This window comes from Schistocerca serialis, chromosome 2 (assembly GCF_023864345.2).
Source record: "Schistocerca serialis cubense isolate TAMUIC-IGC-003099 chromosome 2, iqSchSeri2.2, whole genome shotgun sequence".
Lineage (NCBI taxonomy): Eukaryota > Metazoa > Arthropoda > Insecta > Orthoptera > Acrididae > Schistocerca > Schistocerca serialis.
In genome coordinates this window covers 1,115,456,223-1,115,484,002 of record NC_064639.1, presented here as the reverse complement: position 1 = coordinate 1,115,484,002, position 27,780 = coordinate 1,115,456,223, and the positions used below count along the sequence as shown (strand labels likewise).

Sequence of the window (27,780 nt, the reverse complement as noted above, 5' to 3'; positions counted from 1 at the left end):
ATTCGCTTTGAACATTCACATCGATAACAATTATTAAACATTTTCGTTATCTCGGGATAGTAGGATCCGTACAATACACTCTGAACAGCTCTGGTAGTACAATAGCTGATAGGGTAATCATTTGTCTGGAATTTTACGCTTTATCGTTTTGAGAATATAGCGAAAATCTTTATAGTAAACTGCATTTTCTATGAATCCCTAAATCCTCAGAATAATGCACTTCAATAATCAACAATTTTTATTCTCCATCAGAGTGGGCACAGTGAACTCTAATTACAGGCATCACGTTTTTGCTAATCACTTTCTGGTTGCCTACATTGTAGTTAGAGGGCCTGTGTTGAGAGCCGGCCAGGGTGGCCGAGCGGTTCTAGGTGCTACAGTCTGGAACCGCGCGATCGCAACGGTCGCAGGTTCTAATCCTGCCTTGGGGCATGGAAGTGTGTGATGTCCTTAGGTTATAGTTGAAGTCCTTTATCTTCGCGGTTCGCGCATGCCCGTCCAGACGCGGGAGATTGCTGCGTTGGCAGTTGCAAATGACGCACGCGCCAAGAGAAGCAGCGCCATAGTATAGTATAGTTCGCTAACTTACGTTTAGGGGGGAGCGCGCAGTTTATGAAGTAAGACCACCACGGCCGCATTAATCCGTTCGCTGCTGCAGAGACGTGCTCCCCGCATTCCGCGCTGTGCGCGATTTTGTCATCACTGCACTGCTCGCCTGTGCTGACACATGGTGTTCCGACTGCTTTGACACACTTATCATTCGATTTCACAAAAACTATTTGGCCCAAAAATTTGATTTTTACGCATCTTCTTGACTGATACCATCCCCCCATAAATGACTTAATTCTATTTCGATGTTCAACGCAGTTATTGTGCAGCGTTAAATGTAGGAAACCATTGCACGAAATTCTGAAGAGTTTGCAGAGGTAAATGTCCATAGCGTATACTTTCCGTATAGTCGACTGTAGTTGCCACAATGTTGAGAATGAAATGTGGACAATATACCTTAATTTCATATAAAATTTACTGCATAACAATATCTCATTTAATTTAAGTACCAGATAGGTGAAATATTCCGTCTTTCACGAATGTAATAAAAGTTTTATTTATATGAGAGTCATTTGGCATTTTTCTAAAAATTTCTGATTAAAACAAAATTGACGAAATACACAAAACTGAATTGTGGACGTAATAATACATAGAAACTAAAATACACTCCTGGAAATTGAAATAAGAACACCGTGAATTCATTGTCCCAGGAAGGGGAAACTTTATTGACACATTCCTGGGGTCAGATACATCACATGATCACACTGACAGAACCACAGGCACATAGACACAGGCAACAGAGCATGCACAATGTCGGCACTAGTACAGTGTATATCCACCTTTCGCAGCAATGCAGGCTGCTATTCTCCCATGGAGACGATCGTAGAGATGCTGGATGTAGTCCTGTGGAACGGCTTGCCATGCTATTTCCACCTGGCGCCTCAGTTGGACCAGCGTTCGTGCTGGACGTGCAGACCGCGTGAGACGACGCTTCATCCAGTCCCAAACATGCTCAATGGGGGACAGATCCGGAGATCTTGCTGGCCAGGGTAGTTGACTTACACCTTCTAGAGCACGTTGGGTGGCACGGGATACATGCGGACGTGCATTGTCCTGTTGGAACAGCAAGTTCCCTTGCCGGTCTAGGAATGGTAGAACGATGGGTTCGATGACGGTTTGGATGTACCGTGCACTATTCAGTGTCCCCTCGACGATCACCAGTGGTGTACGGCCAGTGTAGGAGATCGCTCCCCACACCATGATGCCGGGTGTTGGCCCTGTGTGCCTCGGTCGTATGCAGTCCTGATTGTGGCGCTCACCTGCACGGCGCCAAACACGCATACGACCATCATTGGCACCAAGGCAGAAGCGACTCTCATCGCAGAAGACGACACGTCTCCATTCGTCCCTCCATTCACGCCTGTCGCGACACCACTGGAGGCGGGCTGCACGATGTTGGGGCGTGAGCGGAAGACGGCCTAACGGTGTGCGGGACCGTAGCCCAGCTTCATGGAGGCGGTTGCGAATGGTCCTCGCCGATACCCCAGGAGCAACAGTGCCCCTAATTTGCTGGGAAGTGGCGGTGCGGTCCCCTACGGCACTGCGTAGGATCCTACGGTCTTGGCGTGCATCCGTGCGTCGCTGCGGTCCGGTCCCAGGTCGACGGGCATGTGCACCTTCCGCCGATCACTGGCGACAACATCGATGTACTGTGGAGACCTTACGCCCCACGTGTTGAGCAATTCGGCGGTACGTCCACCCGGCCTCCCGCATGCCCACTATACGCCCTCGCTCAAAGTCCGTCAACTGCACATACGGTTCACGTCCACGCTGTCGCGGCATGCTACCAGTGTTAAAGACTGCGATGGAGCTCCGTATGCCACGGCAAACTGGCTGACACTGACGGCGGCGGTGCACAAATGCTGCGCAGCTAGCGCCATTCGACGGCCAACACCGCGGTTCCTGGGGTGTCCGCTGTGCCGTGCGTGTGATCATTGCTTGTACAGCCCTCTCGCAGTGTCCGGAGCAAGTATGGTGGGTCTGACACACCGGTGTCAATGTGTTCTTTTTTCCATTTCCAGGAGTGTATATTGTCACTGAGGCGCAATGTGCAAAAAATTTGTGTTTGTCACAACGGACAGCAAATACTTGCCAAAACATAGATCAGTTGACGACAACATTGAATATGTTGATGTTGCCAAAGCAGCGAAGCAAAGAATTGCGTCAGACAATCAAGTAGTTCGGCAACGTACGAGCCGAAATTCTGCACTAAATAATACTTTTAATACTGCCACAAAGAATATATTTCAATATGAATAGTAAAACAGCGACTGCGGAGGAGAAGATACACAAATAAAACAGATAACACGAATATTGTACGTGTGCCTTTTCATTGTTTTTAATTTCTGTGAAAAGAAATATTGGAGGACAAAATTAGAAAAACCGAATACTTATTATGATTATAATGAAGAGACAAAGAACTAGAAATTTCAAAAAATTACATTGAAACGAATAAAAATCATGAAGTAAGAGACCTCGATATTGTTTTTAAATAAACAAAATATTAAGCACTGAACAAGGTTTGAACTCAGAACCTCTTATCCAGCAGTCAAATACCTTTTTTATTTTTATTTTTATTGTTTTTATTTTTTTTTGTTTAGTTTTGTTGTGTAATTGATCATAGGCCTTCTGCGCCCCGCTGGTAATATGTTGAGTCACGTCTTCTCGAAATTGATGTGTTCCGTTCAATTGTTCAGAAATGTTCATTGGTTCGAACAGGAAACCTTCTTCTCTCTTGGCTTAACACATTCCAGCAGCGAGGCGGGTCGTGGAAAGCACTCCCAAGGAAGGTCAAGAAAAACTGTCTGTATTTTGGGTGACGGACAACGACATAATGACGGTCATTGAGGTATGTCTAAAAATCGAGCACAGAGTCTACAGTTTGCCCACATAGGTAGTGAATGGCATGTCCGCGAATCCAATTCACAGCATTGGTCTTTGTCCAAGGAAAATAGTCACGTTCCGGAAATAATAGTGAAAGAGGAGTAATCCGAACCGGAATGTCCCGCGTTAGGAAAGCCACAATACGACTGATCAAGTGCCAAACCTCCGCCGCCGGTCCGCAAACAAACCGATGTTCGTCATTGTCTGGCACTCCACACGTGGAACATAGAGATGATTGGGCGAGGTGCATATGATGAAGGTGAAATTGGTTGATTTGCTTACCACTGACAGTTAGGTACCAGACAGATTGAACATTCGTGTCAAGGTAACAGGCGAACACTGCGCGCCATACATGACGCCAGTAAACCTGGGAGAACTTTTTTTCAATCAGGTTAGGTGGACTACCTAATTGGAGGACATTGTATACTGCCTTTGTTTTGAGTAAAAGCTGTCTTGGTAAGATGAGGCGTAGATAACTGAGTTCAAGAAACAAGTATCGTATATAATGGAACTGGGCCGGAACGTCCGAGATCATCACTGGGGCTGACAGTGAGACCGGCGTATATGCCGACAGGAGGAGACCAGTGAGGCTCGTTGGGCAACGTGTCCATACCGTCATCTGGGAGCTGACAAATAGGGCGCGAGCTCTATCCGGCACGTGAAACAGACCTATCCCACCTCGTTCACGGGGTAGAGTAAGGGTTGCATAGTTAACTTTGAAGAACAGCCCAGAGCTGACGAAAGATGCCATCGCTGCCAACATGCGACGTGATAGTAAGCGGGAAAGGTAGAACTTGTGCTACATGGGGAACTCGGGATGCAATATATATATATTGACATATCGAGCTCGTTGGAGAATATCTAGGTATCGAAGGCTCTGATCATTAGAAGGAGGCGTTGGCAGTTGATGGTGGCTGAACGTCTGAGATCAGATGAAAAATCTATTCCCAAACAGCGAATGGTATCAACGGTGGTGAGAGGTGTAACGCACTCCACGGGAAATCCCGTGCCAATGAACATAACTTGTGACTTACGTACATTTAAAGAGCTACCCGACGCCTCACCATAAGTCGCTACCCACGTCAAAACAGCTCGAACCTCGTCGGCATTACGTAAACAGATGACTACATCGTCAGCATAGGCCGTGCAGCAGAATCGGTAGCGATCTATTTACAACCCTACGAAACGTTGTCTTAGGCCACATAGCAAGGTTTCCAAGGAAAAGGCGTACAAAATCGCTGATAGAGGGCAACCTTGGCGTAAGGATCGACCTATTTTAATCGGAGTGAGTTTGCCATTGTACATAATCCTGGAAGAGGCACCCCGCAGAGGGCGTATCACTACCGTGAGAACGGCGACTGGGAAACCCATATGGAGGAGAACGGCCGTAAGGAACGAAAGGTCAACCCTATCAAAAGCTTGACTAAAGTCCAAAGACGCAAGTTCCCCAGAGAGGCGTTGTGCGGATATTATTATCCCCTCCCAAAGATGCTTGGTCTGGCGACACAACATATCGGGCAACGTTTTTAAGTCGTGCCGCCAAAAGGCGAGTGAATATTTTCATATCACTGTTAAGGAGGGTGAGGGGCCGATAATCACTGATATTGTTGCCACCATGCGGTTTATGTACTGGAATAATAATTCCTTCCATGAAAGCGTCTGGCACAGATACTTCCGGAGACATCAGTTCCCGACAGATGGAGGTGAAGGTGGATAAAATTCGAGAGGAAGACCGTCGGGTCCTGGGGAGCGATTGATGGTTCCTGCCCAGATCGCATCGCGGACTTCATCATCAGTCACCTCTGACATGAAGTCAATTACCGCATCTCCTGGGAAACCACCGAAGTGGAACTGTGAGATTTCCTCGATCAACTTTGGGGAACGTGGAATTGCGGCGTAGAGCTGCTGGTAGTGAAGCACATTCCCATTTGCAGATTGGGTTACGTAGTGACGCCCTTCTTGGTCTGTTAGGACGTGAATCAATTTTCGGCGTCGATTTTGGCGTTCTTGGATGATATGGTACATCGACGGATGTTCATGAGGCATGCGATCAGCAGTACGAGATCGTACTATCACTCCTTCCAAATGCCTTCGCATGAGATTGGAGATTTGGGCCTTCGCATGGTTCATCCCTGTATGGCGCTCAGGGGTGGCTGGCATCGTGGAGCATTCTCGTAGGATCCTGTAGCAAAAGTCTATAGTGCTCTTCCTCCAGGCGACAACATCTTTGCCATACCGGATCAAAGTTTTTCGAAGAGCAGGTTTTGCACACTGGATCCACCAGGATATGGTAGACGGATACGTGGGACGGCGTCTATTACATATGATCCAAGTGTCTTCTATTAGAAGTCGACAGTCAGGTGAATTAAGAAGTGCCGTGTTCAGTTTCCATAAACCACATCCGTGCCATACTGCCTCTCTTGTGAGAACAACATCACAGAAGTAAGCCTCATGATCTGAGAAAGCAACAGGCAAGATTTCAGCCTGTCGGGTGGGTTCAATTAGGGATCGCGAGATGTAGAAGGGATCCAGTCGGCTAGAGGAGTGCGCAGTGTAGTACGTAAAGCCCAAAAGATCACCGTGAACATGTCTCCACATGTCGACAAATTGTAGCCGCGTGACGACTGTTTCCAGAGCTGCGCATGGTGAGTGACGCGGCAATTGATCCTGAGGTCGCTGGGTGCAGTTGAAGTCTCCACCCATGACCCAGTCATCCTGTAGTCCCATAAAAAGGGGTGTAACTACATTCGCGAAGAAGGCATTGCGTTCACGACGGTAGCTGGAGCCCGACGGTGCATAAATGTTGACGATGCGTACACCAAAGAGAGTAAGGGCCATACCTCTGCCGTTGGGGAGGTATAGGACATCTTCGGCAGGAAGACCTTCTCGTAAGATGATGGCAACACCACTACCGGTGTCCGAAGCGGGAGAAAGATGCGCCGTGAATTCACGTGGTGGTGAAAAATCGGCGACATGCACTTCCTGAAAAAGCGCAATATCTATGTCCGCATCATAAATCATATCGCGGGGCAGCGCCAGTTTGTGGGGCGCACGAATGGTCCCGAGGTTAATCGTTGGGACACGATAATGCTGGTGCACGAGTCCCACAGGCACAACTGGGGCTCCTTCTTCAGGAGCGAGAGGTCGTCGACCTTGCCGGTCTGCTGGAGAGGCTGCTATTGTTGAGAGTTAGCGGGCGAGAGCGCAACCGATGGGGGTGCCCCACCATCAGCACCGTCCACCCCAGTCCCTTCGATCTCCACGTCATCTGCCTAGGAGGCTGATACTGCGGTAGGGCATCGGCTGTGCACATCATCCACGTGGAAAGGAGACGTAGTATTCGGCTCGGCGGATAGGCTCTCTTCAACGTCGACCTGTGGGGGCGTCCGCGCCAGTAAGGAGGGGTGTTCGTTGCCAGTGGTCGCCTGTGGCGGGTCGTTCGCATCAGACTTTTGGTCATTAAAGAGCGGTTTGTCATCCATCTTCGGGTCTGCATTCCTGGTATCCATTCGTAGAATGGATTAATCAGGGGGTGCACGGCTACGTTTCTTTCTCTTTCGTATCGACCCTTGTTTTCGAACATGTCGTTCAGAGTCTGATTGCGGGTGACTTTCGTCTGACTCCGGACCAGCCTGAAGGAAAGCAGAAGTAGGTACCACTCCCGGATCAACGTCCATCTGAGTAGCATTTTTAGTCACAGTGCTGCGAAGATTCGGCAGGTCAGGATCAGGCGTCTGTGGCACCTCAGAAGGATTCTCAGTAGCGGTTGCATCTACCTGATCAGACGACGTCAACGGAGCAGGAAGACCTTGTGTAGAGGTGCTACCTTCCTGGGCAACCTTGGCATATGTCACAGGGATCTCTGTGATCACCGCTGGGGACGCTTCCTCGCCGACCGGCGTCTGGATCAGGCGGCGTCGCATGCAGGCGGATCTGACGTGGCCTTCTTGTCCACAACCCGCACATGTTCGGGGTTGGCCGTCGTACATGACAATGGCGCGCACCCCGCCAATTGTCAGGTGTGATGGTATATGCTTTTTCAGTTCAATTTTGACCTGACGCACACCATTATGGACATGGTAGGTCGTGAAGGTTTGCCATTTTTCGACGTGACCATCAGAGTATTTGCACCTAAGTCCATTGGCATGGCAGCGAATAACATCTTCACACACCTCGGTGTTTGTCATTTTAATATAAACGACACTACTCGTGATCGAAAAATGGATTCCGAGAACGTGGATACGATCTAAACGAACTTCTTCACGTATGAACGTTTCAACTTCATGTGCACGAGGTCTCGCATGTTCAGCTGGGAGGGAAGCTTTAAGAGTCTCACGGCGGTAAGCGCTCGACATGTTGTTCACGGTGGGCGGACACAAGCCTTAAAGCTACGACGCGGAAGTAAACAACGCCTGCAGCGGAGCACTGACCGGCGCGCGGGGCCGTCCGCTGCCACGGCTGAGGGCCGACTGAATACCTTAACCGTTAAGCTAACGCAGCTCATCATTGGAATGAAGGCCTAGAGAATTCTAAAATGTCACGCAAAATACCGACAAAATACTGTTGGTGTGGTGTCACCGCCAGACACCACACTTGCTAGGTGGTAGCCTTTAAATCGGCCACGGTCCGTTAGTATACGTCGGACCCGCGTGTCGCCACTATCAGCAATTGAAGACCGAGCGCCGCCACACGGCAGTTCTAGAAAGACTTCCTAGCACTCGCCCCAGTTGTACAGCCGACTTTGCTAGCGATGGTTCACTGACAAAATACGCTCTCATTTGCCGAGACGATAGTTAGCATAGCCTTCAGCTACGTCATTTGCTACGACCTAGCAAGGCGCCATTACCAGTTACTATTGCTGCTGTAAAACATGTACCGTCAAGAGCGATGTTCACCAATTATGGATTAAAGTTAAGTATTCCAGCAGCTATGTACGTGTTTTGTTAGTCTCATTTCCTTGACCTGTTCCAGACCTCACGCCAGCCTGCGTGAGCTTAAACGCGTGCCTTTCGGCTTCCTCCTAGTGGCTTGGCTGTCTTTCCAAACCACAACAGTTGGTATGACTATGAATTATTCACGCTTCGTCGAAGTACAATAGGAAACAAACCTTTACCGCTGTTATTTATTGCGAAAAAGCGGTTCGTGAGAATGACACAAACACCTTTCCTTGCTATCGCCTGAATTAGGAGGCTTATTTGCTTGTTTGGTTTAATTAATTAATAGAATATGAAGCAATTGGTATGAAGAATGCTTTTTCCAAACTTTCTATAAAAGAAAGCCTGCTATCAAGACATTGCTTTTGTTCAATTACTTTATTTATGACTGAACGTTTCTAAAACTGAAGCCACTCGTCTGTGGTCTGCACTGCAGTCAAGCTCTGGCAACGTCGTTCTCTGTTCATTGGCTGACTGTGTTTTGTGACCTAAACTCGGCCGCCGTCGTAAATGACACGCACTTTAGTTAGGTTTATGTAGTTGTAAGTTCTAGGGGACTGATGGCCTCAGAAGTTAAGTCGCATAGTGCTGAGAGCCATTTGAACCATTTGTGTTGGGAACAGCAACAAATAATAGAAATAACTTGCTTTTCCTGCCGCCGTTCCACAGCTTAACTGCCTGTGGTGTCACCGCCAGACACTACACTTGCTAGGTGGTAGCCTTTAAATCGGCCACGGTCCGTTAGTATACGTCGGACCCGCGTGTCGCCACTATCAGCAATTGAAGACCGAGCGCCGCCACACGGCAGTTCTAGAAAGACTTCCTAGCACTCGCCCCAGTTGTACAGCCGACTTTGCTAGCGATGGTTCACTGACAAAATACGCTCTCATTTGCCGAGACGATAGTTAGCATAGCCTTCAGCTACGTCATTTGCTACGACCTAGCAAGGCGCCATTACCAGTTACTATTGCTGCTGTAAAACATGTACCGTCAAGAGCGATGTTCACCAATTATGGATTAAAGTTAAGTATTCCAGCAGCTATGTACGTGTTTTGTTAGTCTCATTTCCTTGACCTGTTCCAGACCTCACGCCAGCCTGCGTGAGCTTAAACGCGTGCCTTTCGGCTTCCTCCTAGTGGCTTGGCTGTCTTTCCAAACCACAACAGTTGGTATGACTATGAATTATTCACGCTTCGTCGAAGTACAATAGGAAACAAACCTTTACCGCTGTTATTTATTGCGAAAAAGCGGTTCGTGAGAATGACACAAACACCTTTCCTTGCTATCGCCTGAATTAGGAGGCTTATTTGCTTGTTTGGTTTAATTAATTAATAGAATATGAAGCAATTGGTATGAAGAATGCTTTTTCCAAACTTTCTATAAAAGAAAGCCTGCTATCAAGACATTGCTTTTGTTCAATTACTTTATTTATGACTGAACGTTTCTAAAACTGAAGCCACTCGTCTGTGGTCTGCACTGCAGTCAAGCTCTGGCAACGTCGTTCTCTGTTCATTGGCTGACTGTGTTTTGTGACCTAAACTCGGCCGCCGTCGTAAATGACACGCACTTTAGTTAGGTTTATGTAGTTGTAAGTTCTAGGGGACTGATGGCCTCAGAAGTTAAGTCGCATAGTGCTGAGAGCCATTTGAACCATTTGTGTTGGGAACAGCAACAAATAATAGAAATAACTTGCTTTTCCTGCCGCCGTTCCACAGCTTAACTGCCTGTGGTGTCACCGCCAGACACTACACTTGCTAGGTGGTAGCCTTTAAATCGGCCGCGGTCCTTTAGTATACGTCGGACCCGCGTGTCGCCACTGTCAGTGATTGCAGACCGAGCGCCGCCACACGGCAGGTCTAGTCTAGAGAGACTCCCTAGCATTTGCCCCAGTTGTACAGCCGAATTTGCTAGCGATGGTTCACTGTCTACATACGCTCTCATTTGCAGAGACGACAGTTTAGCATAGCCTTTAGCTACGTCATTTGCTACGACCTAGCAAGGCACCATTACCAGTTTATATTGAGATTATTATTTATGTACCATCAAGAGCGATGTACACCAATTATGGATTAAAGTTAAGTATTCCAACAGCTACGTTCTTTATTTGCTAGACTCAAATCCTTTAACTGTTCCAGACCTCGCGCCAGCCTGCGTGAGCTTAAGCGCGTGCCTTTCAGCTTCACCTCATAGTGACTGGGCTGTCTTGCCAAGTCACAACACATGGCGACGAGTGTACAAACGGTCTTCTTCTTTATACTTGCTTAAATTACTTGTGTCATGGCTTCGCCACAATCTCCAGATGTACTGTCCGAATTTTATCGCTTGCAGAATCAGCAGACGCAGGCCTTATTGGATGCCCTTGGACAGCTCGTCCAGGGTCAACGTGCAATGCAAAACGATGCGGCGGCCGCCACTCCATCGCTACCGCAGCCACAACACGCAGTTGCACCACCTTTTCGTCCTTTTGATGCGGCATTGGAAAGCTGGACGGAGTGGTCACGCCAATTTGGAATCCATCTCGCCGCCTACAGAATTCAAGGCATTGAGCGGCAGCCTGTTTTGCTTTCTTGTGTAGGCGTCCAAACGTGATAGTGAAATTATATCCCCTACGCGACGTAGCAACTCTGTCCTACGGCGAAATTTTGTCTGCATTAGATGCCTATTTCAATGAATCGGTCAAAGTAGTTGCAAAAAGGTATACGTTCTTTCGTACAAAACGTACGGCCGGTCAAACTAATCGGCAGTGGGTTGCAAACTTGCAAGGCCTTACTAGGGATTGTGCTTTTGAGTGTGAATGTGGACTCCCTTATTCAGATACAATGGTACGTGATGCAATTGCACAGAACGTTTCTGATGTTCGTATAAGAGAACAGATTTTGAAACTAGTCAATCCCTCCCTTCAACAAGTGATGGACATATTGGATAGGCAAGACACACTTGACTTTGCTCAGGAATCATTTGCAACTTCGCCAGCCATGTGCACGTTAACCGGCCCACCGGGCGAGCTGCACGGAACAGTAAACAGCCCTCGCGCCCATCCGCGCAGCTGAGGCCAAGCTCTCCAAAATGTGTGCCGCGCAAGCACGCAAATGCAGTGCTAAAGTCATGCCCGCGGTGTGCTACTAGACATTCGCGTGAGACTTGCCCGTCACTCCAAGCTATTTGCTTTTTCTGTAATAAAAAAGGACATGTTCAAAGTGTTTGCCAGAAAAATCTCAGATAGGACACTCACAACGTTTCCAGGCCCTTTGCTTCGCGCCAGAATCGGCATCGAACCAAGAATACTCAGCCTCATGCACCTTCGCCCATGGACATTCATGTAGTTCATTCCACTCCGCCCAGTGCATCTCTCCCTAACAGTGACTGTGTTCGTCCCACAAATAGTGTGCGTCCTCATCACAGGAAATCCCGTCAAGTCGCAAGTGATTCTGTACCAGTGTCAGTTCCCGTTGCACGAGACAGTCGCTCTTGTCGTCAGCAGGAGAATAAACTTTTTGTAGACTTGGACATTAATGGCAACGTGGTCCCATTCCAGCTCGATACCGGAGCTGCAGTTTTATTGATCAATAAAGACACGTACAAACAACTGGGCACACCTCCGTTGCGTGCCGCAAATGTTAAGTTAAATAGTTATTCCGGTCAGAATATCCCTGTGTTAGGACAGTGCAGCCTTTTTGCAACATACAAGAGACGAACAAAACTTAAGTCATTTTACGTACTTCGTTCTTCTTCTGCAGTGAACTTGTTTGGTTTAGATTTATTTCAGTTGTTTAACTTGTCTATAGTCAATCAAGTCCTATCAGTGAACCAGACTGTGCCTTCAGCCAGTGTTTCTCGTCTATGTGACGAATTTGCAGACATTTTTGCACCGGGCCTTGGTTGCGCTAAGAACTATAAAGCACATTTGGAACTGAAAGTAAACGCGCAACCGAAATTTTTCAGAGTGCGCAATGTTCCCCACGCATTGCGTGATGAGGTCGCAAGAACATTACACGATTTGGAATCACACGGTGTAATTGAACGTGTGCAGGCTTCTCTCTGGGCCTCACCCTTAGTCATTTTGCCGAAACCTTCCGGAATATTGAGACTTTTGTGTGGACTTCAAAGCTACAGTGAATCCACAATTAGTGATTGCAACTTTTCCTTTACCCCGCCCGGAAGATCGTTTTGACAAACTGTGCCCGGGTAAATATTTTTCGAAGTTGGACACAGCAGATGCATACTTGCAAATACCGGTGGACGAAGAATCCCAGCGAGTTTTGGTGATTAACACGCATCTTGGTTTGTATAGATTCAAAAGACTGCCATTCGGGTGTGCCTCCGCCCCTGCATTGTTTCAGCAATATCTGCAAACTGTTTGTGCCTCGGTCCCTACTGCAGCAAACTATCTGGACGATATTGTGATCTCCGGAAAGACAGAAGAAGAACATTTAGCCAATCTCAGAACATTATTTCAGGTCCTGCGTCAAAATGGTCTTCGCTTGCGGAAGGACAAATGTGTGTTTTTTGCTCGGGACTTACCCTACCTGGGCCATGTACTCAATGCCCAAGGCATACACCCGAGTCCAGAGCACCTCCGTGCCATACAAGACTTGCCTTCGCCGCAGAATTTGAAGCAGCTACAGAGTGTGCTGGGAGAAATAAATTACTATAACAAATATGTGCGCCACGCCTCTTCCATTTCAGCTCCGCTTCATCGCTTACGCCGTAAAGGTGTTCCGTTCGTCTGGACGACGGAATGCGAACGCACCTTTCGCCAGTTGAAATCGGCGTTGCTTTCCACTACTTGCCTTACGCCATTCGATCCCCAGAAACCCCTTTTGTTGATGGTAGATGCATCGGGTTTCGGGATCGGTGCTGTGCTTGCGCACAAAGATGGATCACATGATCGCCCTATTGCCTTTGCGTCCAAATTGCTCTCGTCTGTGCAAAGAAATTATTCAAAGATAGAGAAAGAAGCTTTGGCTCTCGTATTTGGTGTTACAAAGTTTCATGATTTCTTGTATGGTCGTCACTTCACCATCATCACAGACCACAAACCTTTGACATCGCTTTTTCATCTGACCAAGCCTGTACCTCCACGTACAGCGCAGAAATTCATTCGCTGGTCTATTTTCCTCTCGCAGTATCGCTACGAAATCTTGTATCGGTCCACTGCTAAGCACGGAAACGCCGATGCGTTGTCCCGTTTGCCTGTTGCTGAGGATCGCGCATTCGATTCTTCCGAACTTGCTTGCATGTTCATTGATGCGGAAACCGATGACGTGGTCGAATCGTTTCCGATTGATTTTCGTCGTGTGGCTACAGCCACTGCTGCTGACCCGTCGTTGCTACCGTTTTGCGTTTTGTTGCCACGCAATGGCCCTTGTCAAAGTCACGGATCGAGGATCCGTTGGTTCGCCGATTTTTTGCTCACAAGGAGAGCCTTTTTGTACGACGTGGTGTTTTGCTGTTGCGTTCTGATAATGATCAGTCCCGGGTCGTGGTCCGACGTTCGTTACAGTCCTCTGTCTTACGGCTTCTCCACCAAGGACATTGGGGTATAGTCCGAACGAAACAACTTGCTCGTCAGCACTGTACTTGGTTAGGAATCGATGCTGCGATTACGAATATGTGCTCTTCTTGCATGGCGTGTGCCGAACAACAATCCGCCCCACCGCGGAAATTCTTTGCATGGCCGAAAGCCACTTCCCCTTGGCAACGCTTACACATCGATTTTGCTGGTCCATTCTGGAATGCTCGATGGTTGGTTCTGGTCGATTCCTTCAGTAATTTTCCTTTTGTTGTCAGGATGTCTTCCACGACGTCATCTGCCACCATCCAAGCGTTATCCGCTATCTTTTGCATTGAAGGTCTTCCACAGACTATTGTTTCCGACAATGGCCCACAATTAATGTCCGCAGAATTTCAGTCATTCTGCAAGGCCAATGGTATTCAACATCTGCCATCCGCGCCGTTTTCGCCTCAGTCAAACGGTGCCGCTGAACGATTGGTCCGGACTTTCAAGTCACAGATGTTGAAGTTCAAAGAGTCGCAGTCTCGGGAGGACGCGTTATTGCTCTTTTTGTCTTCGTATCACTCTCAGCCCCGAGATGGTCGCTCGCCGGCTGAGTTGCTCCATGGTCGTCCTCATCGAACCTTGATGTCTTTGTTACATGCGCCGCATCAGGTTCCTGTGCAGCGGCAGCCACCTGCTTTTGCTCCAGGCGACGTTGTATACTATCGCAACTATCGAGGTTCACGACGTTGGCTTGCAGGGCGCATTCTTCGCTGCCTCGGCCGCGCTATGTATCTGGTTTTGGGGGCCTCTGGTGAGGTGCGTCGGCATCTCAATCAGCTGCGCCTCTGTCGTCGCCTGGGTTCTGCCGCTCCCCGTCTCCTTTCAGCGACGGTGCCGTCCGGTCAGCACCCTGGGGACCCATCTACTGGCTCGCCTCATCCCCAGGTGTTACCGACGCTGCCTTCCATTTTGCCCCATGGCGACGTGCCGCCGCCGCCGCCGCCGCCTGTTCTCCCGCCGGCGACGTCCGCAGTGGACGCTTCGCTGCAGCCGCCAAGCGCCTCCCTGGGTCACGCGCCGCCGATCGCTTCCCGTGACCAGCTGTCCTCCGCCATGGAACTCTTGCCCGCTCCGGACCAGATGTCGTCTTCGCCCGTCGGGTGCCCCGACGCGATGGAGGTCGACCCTTCGGCCCCTCCTGTCTCTCTACGGGCGCATACACCGCATGTTGGCGTGCACCCTGGACTAGGTTTTCAGGCGTTTCCTAGCTCCCCTCGGACCGAATGGCCGGGTGCGGGTGGCACAGCCTCGCCTGTTGTTAGGCTCCCCACCTCGTCGCATACGTCGACATGGGGTCCTCCCCACGGCGGGCGGAAGCCTTATAACACAACCGTACGCCGATTTGCGGGGGAGGAATGTGGTGTCACCGCCAGACACCACACTTGCTAGGTGGTAGCCTTCAAATCGGCCGCGGTCCATTAGTATACGTCGGACCCGCATGTCGCCACTGTCAGTGATTGCAGACCGAGCGCCGCCACACGGCAGGTCTAGAGAGACGTCCTAGCACTCGCCCCAGTTTTACAGCCGACTTTGCTAGCGATGCTACACTGACAGATACCCTCTCATTTGCCGAGACGATAGTTAGCATAGCCTTCAGCTACGTCATTTGCTACGACCTAGCAAGGCGCCATTACCAGTTTATATTGAGATTATTATTTATGTACCGTCAAGAGCGATGTACACCAATTATGGATTAAAGTTAAGTATTCCAACAGCTACGTTCTTTATTTGCTAGACTCAAATCCTTTAACTGTTCCAGACCTCGCGCCAGCCTGCGTGAGCTTAAGCGCGTGCCTTTCGGCTTCACCTCATAGTGACTTGGCTGTCTTGCCAAGTCACGACACTGCCGTTTGGTTTCTGACGAGACTCTACCGTAAATGATTTGTATAAAATTATGTGACTTACACTGAGGTAGTGCTTGTGGTGGCGTTACCTGATCGTATAGCTGTTCCAGCGAAAACGTGGCGCCTCCTTTGGCGCCGTCAACCGCCCGGAGCCAGTGTATCGCGCGCCGCCTCTTCTGGAAGGCGACGAACCGGCAGAGGGGCCACGGGTAGCCGCTGGAGACCCGGGGGTCGGTAAGGGAGCGCCGCGTGGCGTCGTGCAGCCAGCAGACGCGCAGCTCCGCGGCCGACAGAGAGGACTGCAGCAGCGAGCAGAGCGCGCGCAGCCGCGGGCCGTCCGCGCTGTCGAGGCGCGAGCACGCCGCCACGCCGCGCCCGCACAGGTAGCGCGCTATCGGCTCCTGCCGACCGGCCGCACGTCACTCACTGACATTCAGCTGGTACACAGTCTGTCACGCGTCACAAGTATTTAAGGGGGGTAGGACGTCAAACTGGCCGACTCGGAGCAGGAGAGGCATCGCAGGATATTTTAATTTCCAGTGTCTGTACTTTTACAAATAAATTCATAAATATTTGTCAGCATGACCAGGAAGGATTCAGAATTCACACTAATATCAGTGGAAGTTCGATAACAAAACGAAATAGTTTTTCTTACATGAGAAATTTCATCATTTTTTCACTTACTACTGGCTGCATTTGTTGCTATAGGTACACTTTTCTTCCTAAGTTCAAAATGGTTCAAATGGCTCTGAGCACTATGGGACTTAACAGCTATGGTCATCAGTCCCCTAGAACTTAGAACTACTTAAACCTAACTAACCTAAGGACAGCACACAACACCCAGTCATCACGAGGCAGAGAAAATCCCTGACCCCGCCGGGAATCGAACCCGGGAACCCGGGCGTGGGAAACGCGAACGCTACCGCACGACCACGAGCTGCGGACTCTTCCTGAGTAAGAGAGATTCTTTGATGAATTTTGCACAGCATACATACCATAATTACAGGTGTATGAAACTCTAGAATGTATTTAATTTATGAAAAACCGAATGAGCTGTTGTATTTTAAACTTCATGAAAAAAATTGTAGTTAATTACCTCAATTATTACCACAGTTTTTAATAGTTTTGGAAAGTTCAAGAGTTCCGTGCACCTTCAATATGGTTTGTATGCTGTACAAAATTCATCAAAGAATCTCTCTTACTTATGAAGAAAAGTGTACCTATAACAACAAATTCTGCCATTAGTAAGTGAAAAAATGATGAAATTTCACATGTAAAAACAATTATTTCGTTATGTTCTACAACTTACACTGCTAAGAGTGTGAATTCTATATCCTTCCTGGTCATGCTGACAGAGTCTTATGAATTTATTCGTAAAAGTATAGACAGTGGCAATTGGAATGTCCTGTGGTGCCTCTCCTGCTCCAAGTCGGCCCGTCTGACGTCCTCCCTCCCTTAACATATCGTAGAAACGACACCGCCATGTGGCAGTGAACATTGAGGTGACACACGTCACTGGATGCCTCCTGATATCGTCTCGGACCTCCCTGTAGCCCTGTGTGCTGCAGCACGGACTCAACAAGTCGTTGGAATTCCCCTGCAGAAATAATGAGCCATGACACAACAAGTCATTGGAAGTCCCCTGCAGAATTATTCAGATATTCTGTTTCTATTGCTGTCCATAACTGCCAAGTGTTGCCAGTGCAGTACCTCTCGATTACGTCCCATTAACGTTCGACGACATTCATGTCGGACCATCTGGGAGGCAAAACCATTCCCTCTAATTTTCCACAACGTTCTTCAAAAAACACAACCAAGTTTAGGCTGTTGACAAGGTCATAGCTATTCCATTAAGTTTCCGGTGTGCAGCCGCAATAATGCTCATTCTTCTTCTAATACTACGGCTGCATAACGTTCGACATGCCAACACAGATCGACTGCGGAGTCACAGATGTAACGTGCGCATTGTGCACGTCTCTGCCGCCGACCAACGGCTCTGGCGCATTTGCATCTGTGGCCGCATGCGCAGTTGCACGGTACATTAGTCTAAAGGCACCAAGCAAGCACTCGAGCGGCAGTCTTGCGGCCCACTCTGAAGATGGCTGAACGTTATACAACCGAAATATTAGAATAAGGAGAATTCCCGCGGCTGCACACCCGAAACTTAATGGAAAAGTCTTTGCGCCACCAAAACCTGAAGATTCACATGGTCATAGCTGTTTGTCAACATAAAGTGCATGACTGGCTGCAAACAGCCTCCAAGTAGCAAAATGTAGCAATGATATCTTCACTTCGACCAGAGGACCAACTCCATTCCATGTGAAAACTGCCTACACCATTACGGAGCGACCATCAGCTTACAAAAGTGCCTTGTAGATAACTTTCGTCCATAGCTCCATGGGGGCTGCGCCACACTCGAAACCTATCATCAGCTCTTGTTGTTGTTGTTGTTGTCTTCAGTCCTGAGACTGGTTTGATGCAGCTCTCCATGCTACTCTATCCTTTGCAAGCTTCTTCATCTTCCAGTACTTACTGCAACCTACATCCTTCTGAATCTGCTTAGTGTATTCATCTATTGGTCACCCTCTACGATTTTTACCCTCCATGCTGCCCTCCATACTACACTGGTGATCCTTTGATGCCTCAGAACATGTCTGACCAACTGATCCCTTCTTCTAGTCCAGTTGTGCCACAAACTCCTCTTCTCCCCAATTCTATTCAATACCTCCTCATTAGTTATGTGATTTACCCATCTAATCTTCAACATTCTACTGTAGCACCACACTTCGGAGGCTTCTAATCTCTTCTTGCCTAAACTATTTATCGTCCACGTTTCACTTCCATACAAGGCTACACCCCATACAAATACTTCCAGAAACGACTTCCTGACACTTAAATCTATACACGATGTTAACAAATTTCTCTTTTTCAGAAACGCTTTCCTTGCCATTGCCAGTCTACACTTTATTTCCTCTATACTTCGACCATCATCAGCTATTTTGCTCCCCAAATAGCAAAATTCCTTTACTACTTTAAGTGTCTCATTTCCTAATCTAATTCCCTCCGCATCACCCGATTTAATTCGACTACATTCCATTATCCTCGTTTTGCTTTTGTTAATGTTCATCTTATATCCTCGTTTCAAGACACTGTCCATTCCGTTCAACTGCTCTTCTAGGTCCTTTGCTGTGTCTAACAGAATTATAATGTTATCGCCGAACCTCAAAGTTTTTATTTCATCTCCATGGATTTTAATACCAACTCCGAATTTTTCTTTTGTTTTCTTTATTGCTTGCTCATTATACCGATTGAATAACATCGGGGATAGGATACAACCCTGTCTCACTCCCTTCCCAACTACTGCTTCCCTTTCATGTCCCTCGACTCTTATAACTGCCATCTGGTTTCTGTACAAACTCTAAATATCTTTTCGCTCCCTGTGTTTGACCCCTACGACCTTTAGAATTTGAAAGAGAGTATTCCAGTCAACATTGTCAAAAGCTTTCCCTAAATCTGCAAATGCTACGAACGTAGGTTTGCCTTTCCTTAATCTTTCTTCTAAGATACGTCGTAAGGTCAGTATTGCTGATAGAAAGGGGGCAAGTTCTTTAGCATAATCACTGTAGAATCTTAAGGGTATCTCGTCTGGTCCGGATGCTTTTCCGCTATTAAGTGATAGCAGTTGTTTTTCAATTCCGATATCGTTTATTTCAATATTTTCCATTTTGGCGTCCGTGCGACGGCTGAAGTCAGGGACCGTGTTACGATTTTCCGCAGTGAAACAGTTTCGGAACACTGAATTCAGTATTTCTGCCTTTCTTCGGTCGTCCTCTGTTTCGGTGCCATCGTGGTCAACGAGTGACTGAATAGGGGATTTAGATCCGCTTACCGATTTTACATATGACCAAAACTTTTTAGGGTTCTTGTTTAGATTGTTTGCCAATGTTTTATGTTCGAATTCGTTGAATGCTTCTCTCATTGCTCTCTTTACGCTCTTTTTCGCTTCGTTCAGCTTTTCCTTATCAGCTATGATTCGACTACTCTTAAACCTATGATGAAGCTTTCTTTGTTTCCGTAGTACCTTTCGTACATGATTGTTATACCACGGTGGATCTTTCCCCTCGCTTTGGACCTTAGTCGGTACGAACTTATCTAAGGCGTACTGGACGATGTTTCTGAATTTTTTCCATTTTTGTTCCACATCCTCTTCCTCAGAAATGAACGTTTGATGGTGGTCACTCAGATATTCTGCGATTTGTGCCCTATCACTCTTGTTAAGCAAATATATTTTCCTTCCTTTCTTGGCATTTCTTATTACACTTGTAGTCATTGATGCAACCACTGACTTATGATCACTGATACCCTCTTCTACATTCACGGAGTCGAAAAGTTCCGGTCTATTTGTTGCTATGAGGTCTAAAACGTTAGCTTCACGAGTTGGTTCTCTAACTATCTGCTCGAAGTAATTCTCGGACAAGGCAGTCAGGATAATGTCACAAGAGTCTCTGTCCCTGGCTCCAGTTCTGATTGTGTGACTATCCCATTCTATACCTGGTAGATTGAAGTCTCCCCCTATTACAATAGTATGATCACGAAACTTCTTCACGACGTTCTGCAGGTTCTCTCTGAGGCGCTCAACTACTACGGTTGCTGATGCAGGTGGTCTATAGAAGCATCCGACTATCATATCTGACCCACCTTTGATACTTAACTTAACCCAGATTATTTCACATTCGCATTCGCTAATAACTTCACTGGATATTATTGAATTCTTTACTGCTATAAATACTCCTCCACCATTGGCGTTTATCCTATCCTTGCGGTATATATTCCATTCTGTGTCTAGGATTTCGTTACTGTTCACTTCCGGTTTTAACCAACTTTCCGTTCCTAATACTATATGCGCACTATTTCCTTCAATAAGAGATACTAATTCAGGAACCTTGCCCTGGATACTCCTGCAGTTTACCAATATTACGTTAACTTTTCCTGTTTTTGGTCTCTGAGGACGGACGTTCTTTATCAACGATGATAATGTCCTCTCTGGTAAGCCGTCAGGTACTTTATCGTTTCGCCCAAGGGGGGGTTCCTCTAACCTAAAAAAAAAAAAAAAACCCCCGTGTGCACGCCACACGTACTCTGCTACCCTAGTAGCTGCTTCCGGTGTGTAGTGCACGCCTGACCTGTCTAGGGGGGCCCTGCAGTTCTCCACCCAATAACGGAGGTCGATGAATTTGCAACCATTATAGTCGCAGAGTCGTCTGAGCCTCTGGTTTAGACCCTCCACACGGCTCCAAACCAGAGGACCGCGATCGACTCTGGGCACTATGCTGCAGATATTAAGCTCAGCTTGCACTCCGCGTGCGATGCTGGTTGTCTTCACCAAATCAGCCAGCCGCCGGAAGGAACCAAGGATGGCCTCAGAACCCAAGCGGCAGGCGTCATTCGTTCCGACATGTGCTACTATCTGCAGCCGGTCACACCCAGTGCGTTCAATAGCTGCCGGAAGGGCCTCCTCCACATTACGGACGAGACCCCCCGGCAAGCACACCGAGTGCACACTGGCATTCTTCCCCGACCTACCCGCTATTTTCCTGAGGGGCTCCATAACCCGCCTAACGTTGGAGCTCCCTATAACTAACAGGCCCGCCCTCTGTGACTGTCGGGACCTTGCCGGAGAATCGGCCACTGGCCCAACAGGCGAGGCATCCTGTGGTGGCTCGGAAACGATGTCATCACCACTAGGAAGCACCCCGTACCTGTTGGAAAGGGGTAAGGCAGCTGCCACGCGGCCAGATCCCACCTTCGCCTTTCGGCGAGGCACGCGCGAGCCCACCACTGTCCGCCATTCACCCTGGAGTGATGGCTGACCGGTAAGATGCTCACTGCCGGAAGACGCAGCGACATCAGGGGTTCCATGTGATTCCAAGGCCACCGAAGTAGGCATAGGTCTCACCACAGTTGCCCCAACGCCACTACGAGCCGACGCCTGCGCCTCGAGCTCGATGAGCCTAACAGACAAAGCCTCCACCTGCCCCCGAAGAGTGGCCAATTCTCCTTGCGTCCGCTCACAACAACCACAGCCCCTACACATGACTATGTTTACCCTACTCTATACGGTGACAAATTCCCAAGATAATCTTCTGATGAGCTACTCTGATAATCAAGAAACACTCACTGAAATACGAGACGCGAAAACTACGCTAGGTTTTCCCAGAATAACTATTTAAAAGCTAAGCGCAGCAAATAAGTACAAAAACGCTTTATACAAACAGTACTCGCTGCTGCTGGTGCTCTCGCTCTGGCTGTCACAAGACAACTGCTGATTCAAGTGACTAGTGGCTAACGGCCGCGAAACAAACAAAAGACGGTTTTAGGGCGCTTTCTGTTCTAAACGATCAAGAAAACACTAAGAAATCTAACACGAAAACTACGTAAAGTTTTATCAAGAACTGTTAGTTACTATGCAGAGCAGATAAACACAAATAGAATCCCTTCCTTAGTGGAAGGTCGTAAACAAAATGCAAAATAAACGCTTTATACAAACAGTACTCGCTGCTGCTGGTGCTCTCGCTCTGGCTGTCACAAGACATATAATAAAGGATGAAATTCGACAAAGAAATGTAGATACAACGAAACATTTAGGAATATATGGCATAAACGAGAACATAAAATAGGAGAAAATGGTAGGAACATATAGACCGTATGTGTAAAGGTAGGCACTAAGTTATAAATGCACTGGAGGAGCCAATGTAGGAAGGCCATGCAGTAGATGAGTACCATAACAGGCAATTTACCTAATACACAAAGCGATTAAGAAGACTACTTCCTGTTATATTTAAGAATTATTCCTTTTTACCCTCCGTGTATTTTCTTTCACATTTAATTCTTCTTCAATCCATTCTCCAATATTATTCTATCGTGATATTCAGTTTAACTCAAATTGTTATTCAGGCTGTTAGCTTCGTTTATAACAAGGACGTCTTCTCTTCTGTTGAGTGTTATTTCTTGCTGATGTTCTTTTCCTTTCTCTCTCTCTCTCTCTCTCTCTCTCTCTCTCTCTCTCTCTCTCTCTCTCTCCCTCTCTCTCTCTCTGTCTCTCTCTACCTTTTACTTCTGTGCTTAGTCTTAGTGTTTTCTGATTCGTTCGCTTTATTTTTATTTATTGGTTGTTGTTTGTTGTTGTGGTCTTCTGTCCTGAGACTGGTTGATGCAGCTCTCCATGCTACCCTATCCTTTGCAAGCTTCTTCATCTCCCAGTGCTTACTGCAACCCACATCCTTCTGAATCTGCTTAGTGTATTCATCTCTTGGTCTCCCTCTACGATTTTTACCCTCCACGCTGCCCTCCCATACTAAATTGGTGATCCCTCGATGTCTCAGAACATTTCCTACCAATCGATCCCTCCTTCTAGTCAAGTTGTGCCACAAGCTCCTCTTCTCCCCAGTTCTATTCAATACTTCATTATTAGTTATGTGATGTACCCATCTAATCATCAGCGTTCTTCTATAGCACCACATTTCGAAAGCTTCTATTCTCTTCTTGTCCAAACTATTTATCGTCCATGTTTCACTTCCATACATGGCCACATTCTATACAAATACGTAAATCTATACTCGATGTTAACACATTTTTCTTCTTCAGAAACGCTTTCCTTGCCATTGCCAGGCTACATTTTATATCCTCTCTACTTCGACCATCATCAGTTATTTTGCTCCCCAAATAGCAAAAATTCCTTTACTACTTTAAGTGTCTCATTTCCTAATCTAATTCCCTCAGCATCACCAGACTTAATTCGACTACATTCCATTATCATCGGTTTGCTTTTGTTGATGTTCATCTTATTTCATCCTTTCAAGACACTGTCCATTCCGTTCAACTGCTCTTCCAAGCCCTTTGCTGTCTCTGATAGAATTACAACGTCATCAGCGAACCTCAAAGTTTTTATTTCTTCTCCATGGATATTAATACCTACTCCGAACTTTTCTTTTGTTTCCCAATCACTGCATCCCTTTCATGCCCCTCGAGTCTAATAACTGCCATCTGGCATCTGTACAAATTGTAAATAGCCTTTCGCTCCCTGTATTTTACCCCTGCCGCCTTTAAAATTTGAAAGAAAGTATTCCAGTCAACATTGTCAAAAGCTTTCTCAAAGTCTACAAATGCTAGAAACGTAGGTTTGCCTTTCCTTAATCTTTCTTCTAAGATAAGTCGTAAAGTCAGTGTTGCCTCACGTGTTCCAATATTTCTACGGAATCCAAACTGATCTTCCTCGAGGTCGGCTTCTACCAGTTTTTCCATTCGTCTGTAAAGAATTCGCGTTGGTATTTTGCAGCTGTGACTTATTAAACTGATAGTTCGGTAATTTTCACATCTGTCAACACCTTCTTTCTTCGGGATTGGAATTATTATATTCTTCTTGAAGTCTGAGGGTATTTCGCCTGTCTCATACATCTTGCTCACCAGATGGTAGAGTTTTGTCATGACTGGCTTTCCCAAGGCCATCACTAGTTCTAATTGAATGTTGTCTACTCCCGGGGCCTTGTTTCGACTCAGGTCTTTCAGTGCTCTGTCAAACTCTTCACGCAGTATCGTATCTCCCATTTCATCTTCATCTACATCCTCTTCCATTTCCATAATATTGTCGTCAAGTACATCGCCCTTGTATAGACCCTCTATATACTCCTTCCACCTTTCTGCTTTCCCTTCTTTGCTGAGAACTGGATTTCCATCTGAGCTCTTGATATTCATACAAGTGGTTCTCTTTTCTCCAAATGTCTCTTTCATTTTCCTGTAGGCAGTATCCATCTTACCCCTAGTGAGATAAGACTCTACATCCTTACCTTTGTCCTCTAGCCATACCTGCTTAGCCATTCTGCACTTCCTGTCGATCTCATTTTTGAGACGATTGTATTCGTTTTTGCCTGCTTCATTTACTGCATTTTTATATTTTCTCCTTTCGTCAATTAAGTTCAATATTTCTTCTGTTACCCAAGGAGTTCTACTAGCCGTTGTCTTTTTACCTACTTGATCCTCTGCTGCCTTCACTACTTCATCCCTCAGAGCTACCCATTCTTCTTCTGCTGTACTTCTTTCCCCCATTCCTGCCATTTGTTCCCTTACGCTCTCCCTCAAACTCTGTACAACCTCTGGTTCTTTCAGTTTATCCAGGTCCCATTTCCTTAAATTCCCACGTTTTTGCAGTTTCTTTAGTTTTAATCTACATTTATTGGTTAACTTCCGCATTTTGATTGCATAATCATTGCATTGTGCTTTATATAATGTACACTATATTTACACGTCATTCCCCTTGTGGAATATATTTTGCAGTGCTTGAAACAGTACTGCATCGCCTTTGACGACGATACTCAGTTAAAATGTCATGATGGCCTTGTAAGCCGAAAACCAGTTAACGAAATAAATTGGTACAGTAGAACATTCCGCAGTTCTATGCTTTCTATTTTTTTTATTCTTTAGTTTTTATACCAATCAGTCACGGAAGCATAAGGAAAAATGATGATCTATGAGCCGATATGTACTTTGCGTATAGTTTCTTTGACTGCAATGTATGTCAAGCAGGACGCCTTTCTAAGCTGTTTCCGCAGTGACAGCAACGAAATCACTCTACTTTTCGATTTCTCTGACGATTACTGTATAGCTCGGTGTTTTGTGTTGTTTGCTTTGATACTCGTGTAATATAGACATTATTGTTGTTGTAGAGGTATTTTTTTAAAAAAAATGTAATTTGTGTAAGAAACAAAATAAATAGTACTTACATTATTACTCATTAACGAACCAACTGTAACCACGAAACCCTTGTACCAAAATATTCAGGAAAACTGAAAAATTTGGCCTACGGAATTGAAATTTTTGCTGAATGTACCTCTAGACAACATACGTCAAAGGGCGCTGAGGTAAAGAAACAACTGCAGCAACATTACTGGACCCTTGTGTGATGGGAAAGACGTGACGTGGACTAATTGGTCGCGGTGCATATTACCACACGCTGGAAGCAGGGAATGTGTGCCTCGAAAATCATATTGAGCAATATATCCTATTTACCAATAGGTAGACGCTTGAGGAATTCTTGTGTGGAACATGGTTACATGGGATGAAACGCGACTACAGAGATGTCCGTAATAATTTGCCGCTATCAGACGGTACAGGAAACTACCATCATATCATATGCATCTGGTTGCCTAACAATACACGCAGGTGACCTGTATCTTAAAGAACGTAGCCCTCAATATAACCTGACGTCTGTCATGTTGTGCACATAATGTGCTCGCATCTAGGAACTAGCTCAGGCCAATCTACATGCCTTGATTGTAAAAAGTGAGCGGTCATGGAACATTAATTTTCGACTGCTTCGTGGACTCCATGTCTCTCGAGTCGCACCCGTCATCTGTTTCCACATACACTACCTGACAAGAAAAGTGTAGCATCCATACGGAAAGGAGGAACCAAGGTGGAACTTCATAGGCGGGTGAGTTGCTGGTGTTATTTCTGTGATTAGAAATTGAGGTCAAATTTATAAAATACTGGATACTGTGAGCCCACGTGTCAGTAGACCGTTGCAGCCTCTCTGGCCTGGGGGCATGTTTCGATTTTTTGAAAGCAGGATCGTAAATCCGTTGTATCCTATCCTCAGGTAAGATGGCCCACAACTCTTGTAACTGGTCTTTGATGTCATGGGTAATGGCGTTGAGACAGAGCGGCCGTCCGAGCTCATGTCACACATTTTCTATTAACGACAGAACTTAACTTTTCCTGGCAACGCAAGGACCCCAACATCACGCGGACATTTTATAGAGGCCCGAGCCATGTGTGGGCAAGCAATTTTCTGTTGAGAAATTGTACCATGAAACTGACGCATGACAGATAACATAAGCGGACACAATCCGCCTCCGTAGCGCAGCGGTAGCATTACCACATACCACTCAAAGGGGCCTAGGTTCGATTCCCGACAGGGGACTGAGTGTTGTGTGTCCTTCATCATCACTGAAACGCAAGTCGCCGAAGTGGCGTCAACTAAAAAGACTTGCAACACGGTGGTCGAGCCCCGAAGTGGATTTCGCGGCCAATAAATGCCATATGATCATTTAATTTTCAGAGGACGCAGAATGTTCGTGACACACCGTTGTGCCATCAAAGCAACCAGCCCTGACCTGAAGGCATACTCATGGGTCCGCGCACCATGAAGCCACGAATAATGCAGCTGTGCCTCTCCAAAACATCGGAACTATGGGACCGCGCACCGGATCGGTGCGTTATTCCCCAACGATGGACATCCGCGGAGGAGTCCCGAAGCGCCATTCATCGCTGAACAGAATTCGACGCCACCCATCAGCATTCCGTGCTTCCCGGCCACGGCAACACCACAAAGGAAGTCGTTTGTGCTGTGGTCTTAATGGTAGCCTACACATGGGACGGTTGCTGCTAGCTTTCGACCAGTGGTGTGGGATGACACAGAACGTTGCATTGTTACTTGTTCTCGGATAGTAGACGCAGACGTGAATGGGTTACGACGTGCTTGGTGGACAATGGTGAGAACCTCGCTTGTAGTGTTCAGACTTGAATACGAGTACGCCTCCTCTTAAGTTGCAAAGCAGTCCTAAATCGCGTCACTGTCACATCCAGATGCCCAACAATCTAAATAAGGCAGCATTCGACCAGAAAACCAAAAGAAGATGCACGGTGAGCCCATTTCCAAACTTTGTCAGGTGCTGATAACGCTGTCTGATACGAGTTTGCGTCGTCTGCGTGTCATTTTCAGTGATCACTCAATATCTGTCGCTGTTGACAACCATTATACATCCTACGAGTGCTGGTACCTACTCAACACACGAACAACGCTAAATTCCTCCGGTGGCTGTTGTGTCTGTCATACACCTTACAAGTCTGATAATCTGTAAATGCCTATTGTACGTAAATGTACGAAGCTACATTG

The 27,780-nt window shown here is 46.9% G+C and overlaps 1 protein-coding gene across 1 annotated transcript in view; it reads right to left on the bottom strand.

Annotated features, from left to right (window-relative positions):
• The window catches only part of LOC126456651 (metaxin-2-like), a 189,023-nt gene that overhangs the window by 3,642 nt on the left and 157,601 nt on the right, over positions 1-27,780 (bottom strand). The window contains exon 3 of the mRNA XM_050092395.1: positions 15,920-16,231. Coding sequence (XP_049948352.1) covers positions 15,920-16,231 — 312 coding nt within the window. The remainder of the gene's footprint in view (positions 1-15,919; positions 16,232-27,780) is intronic.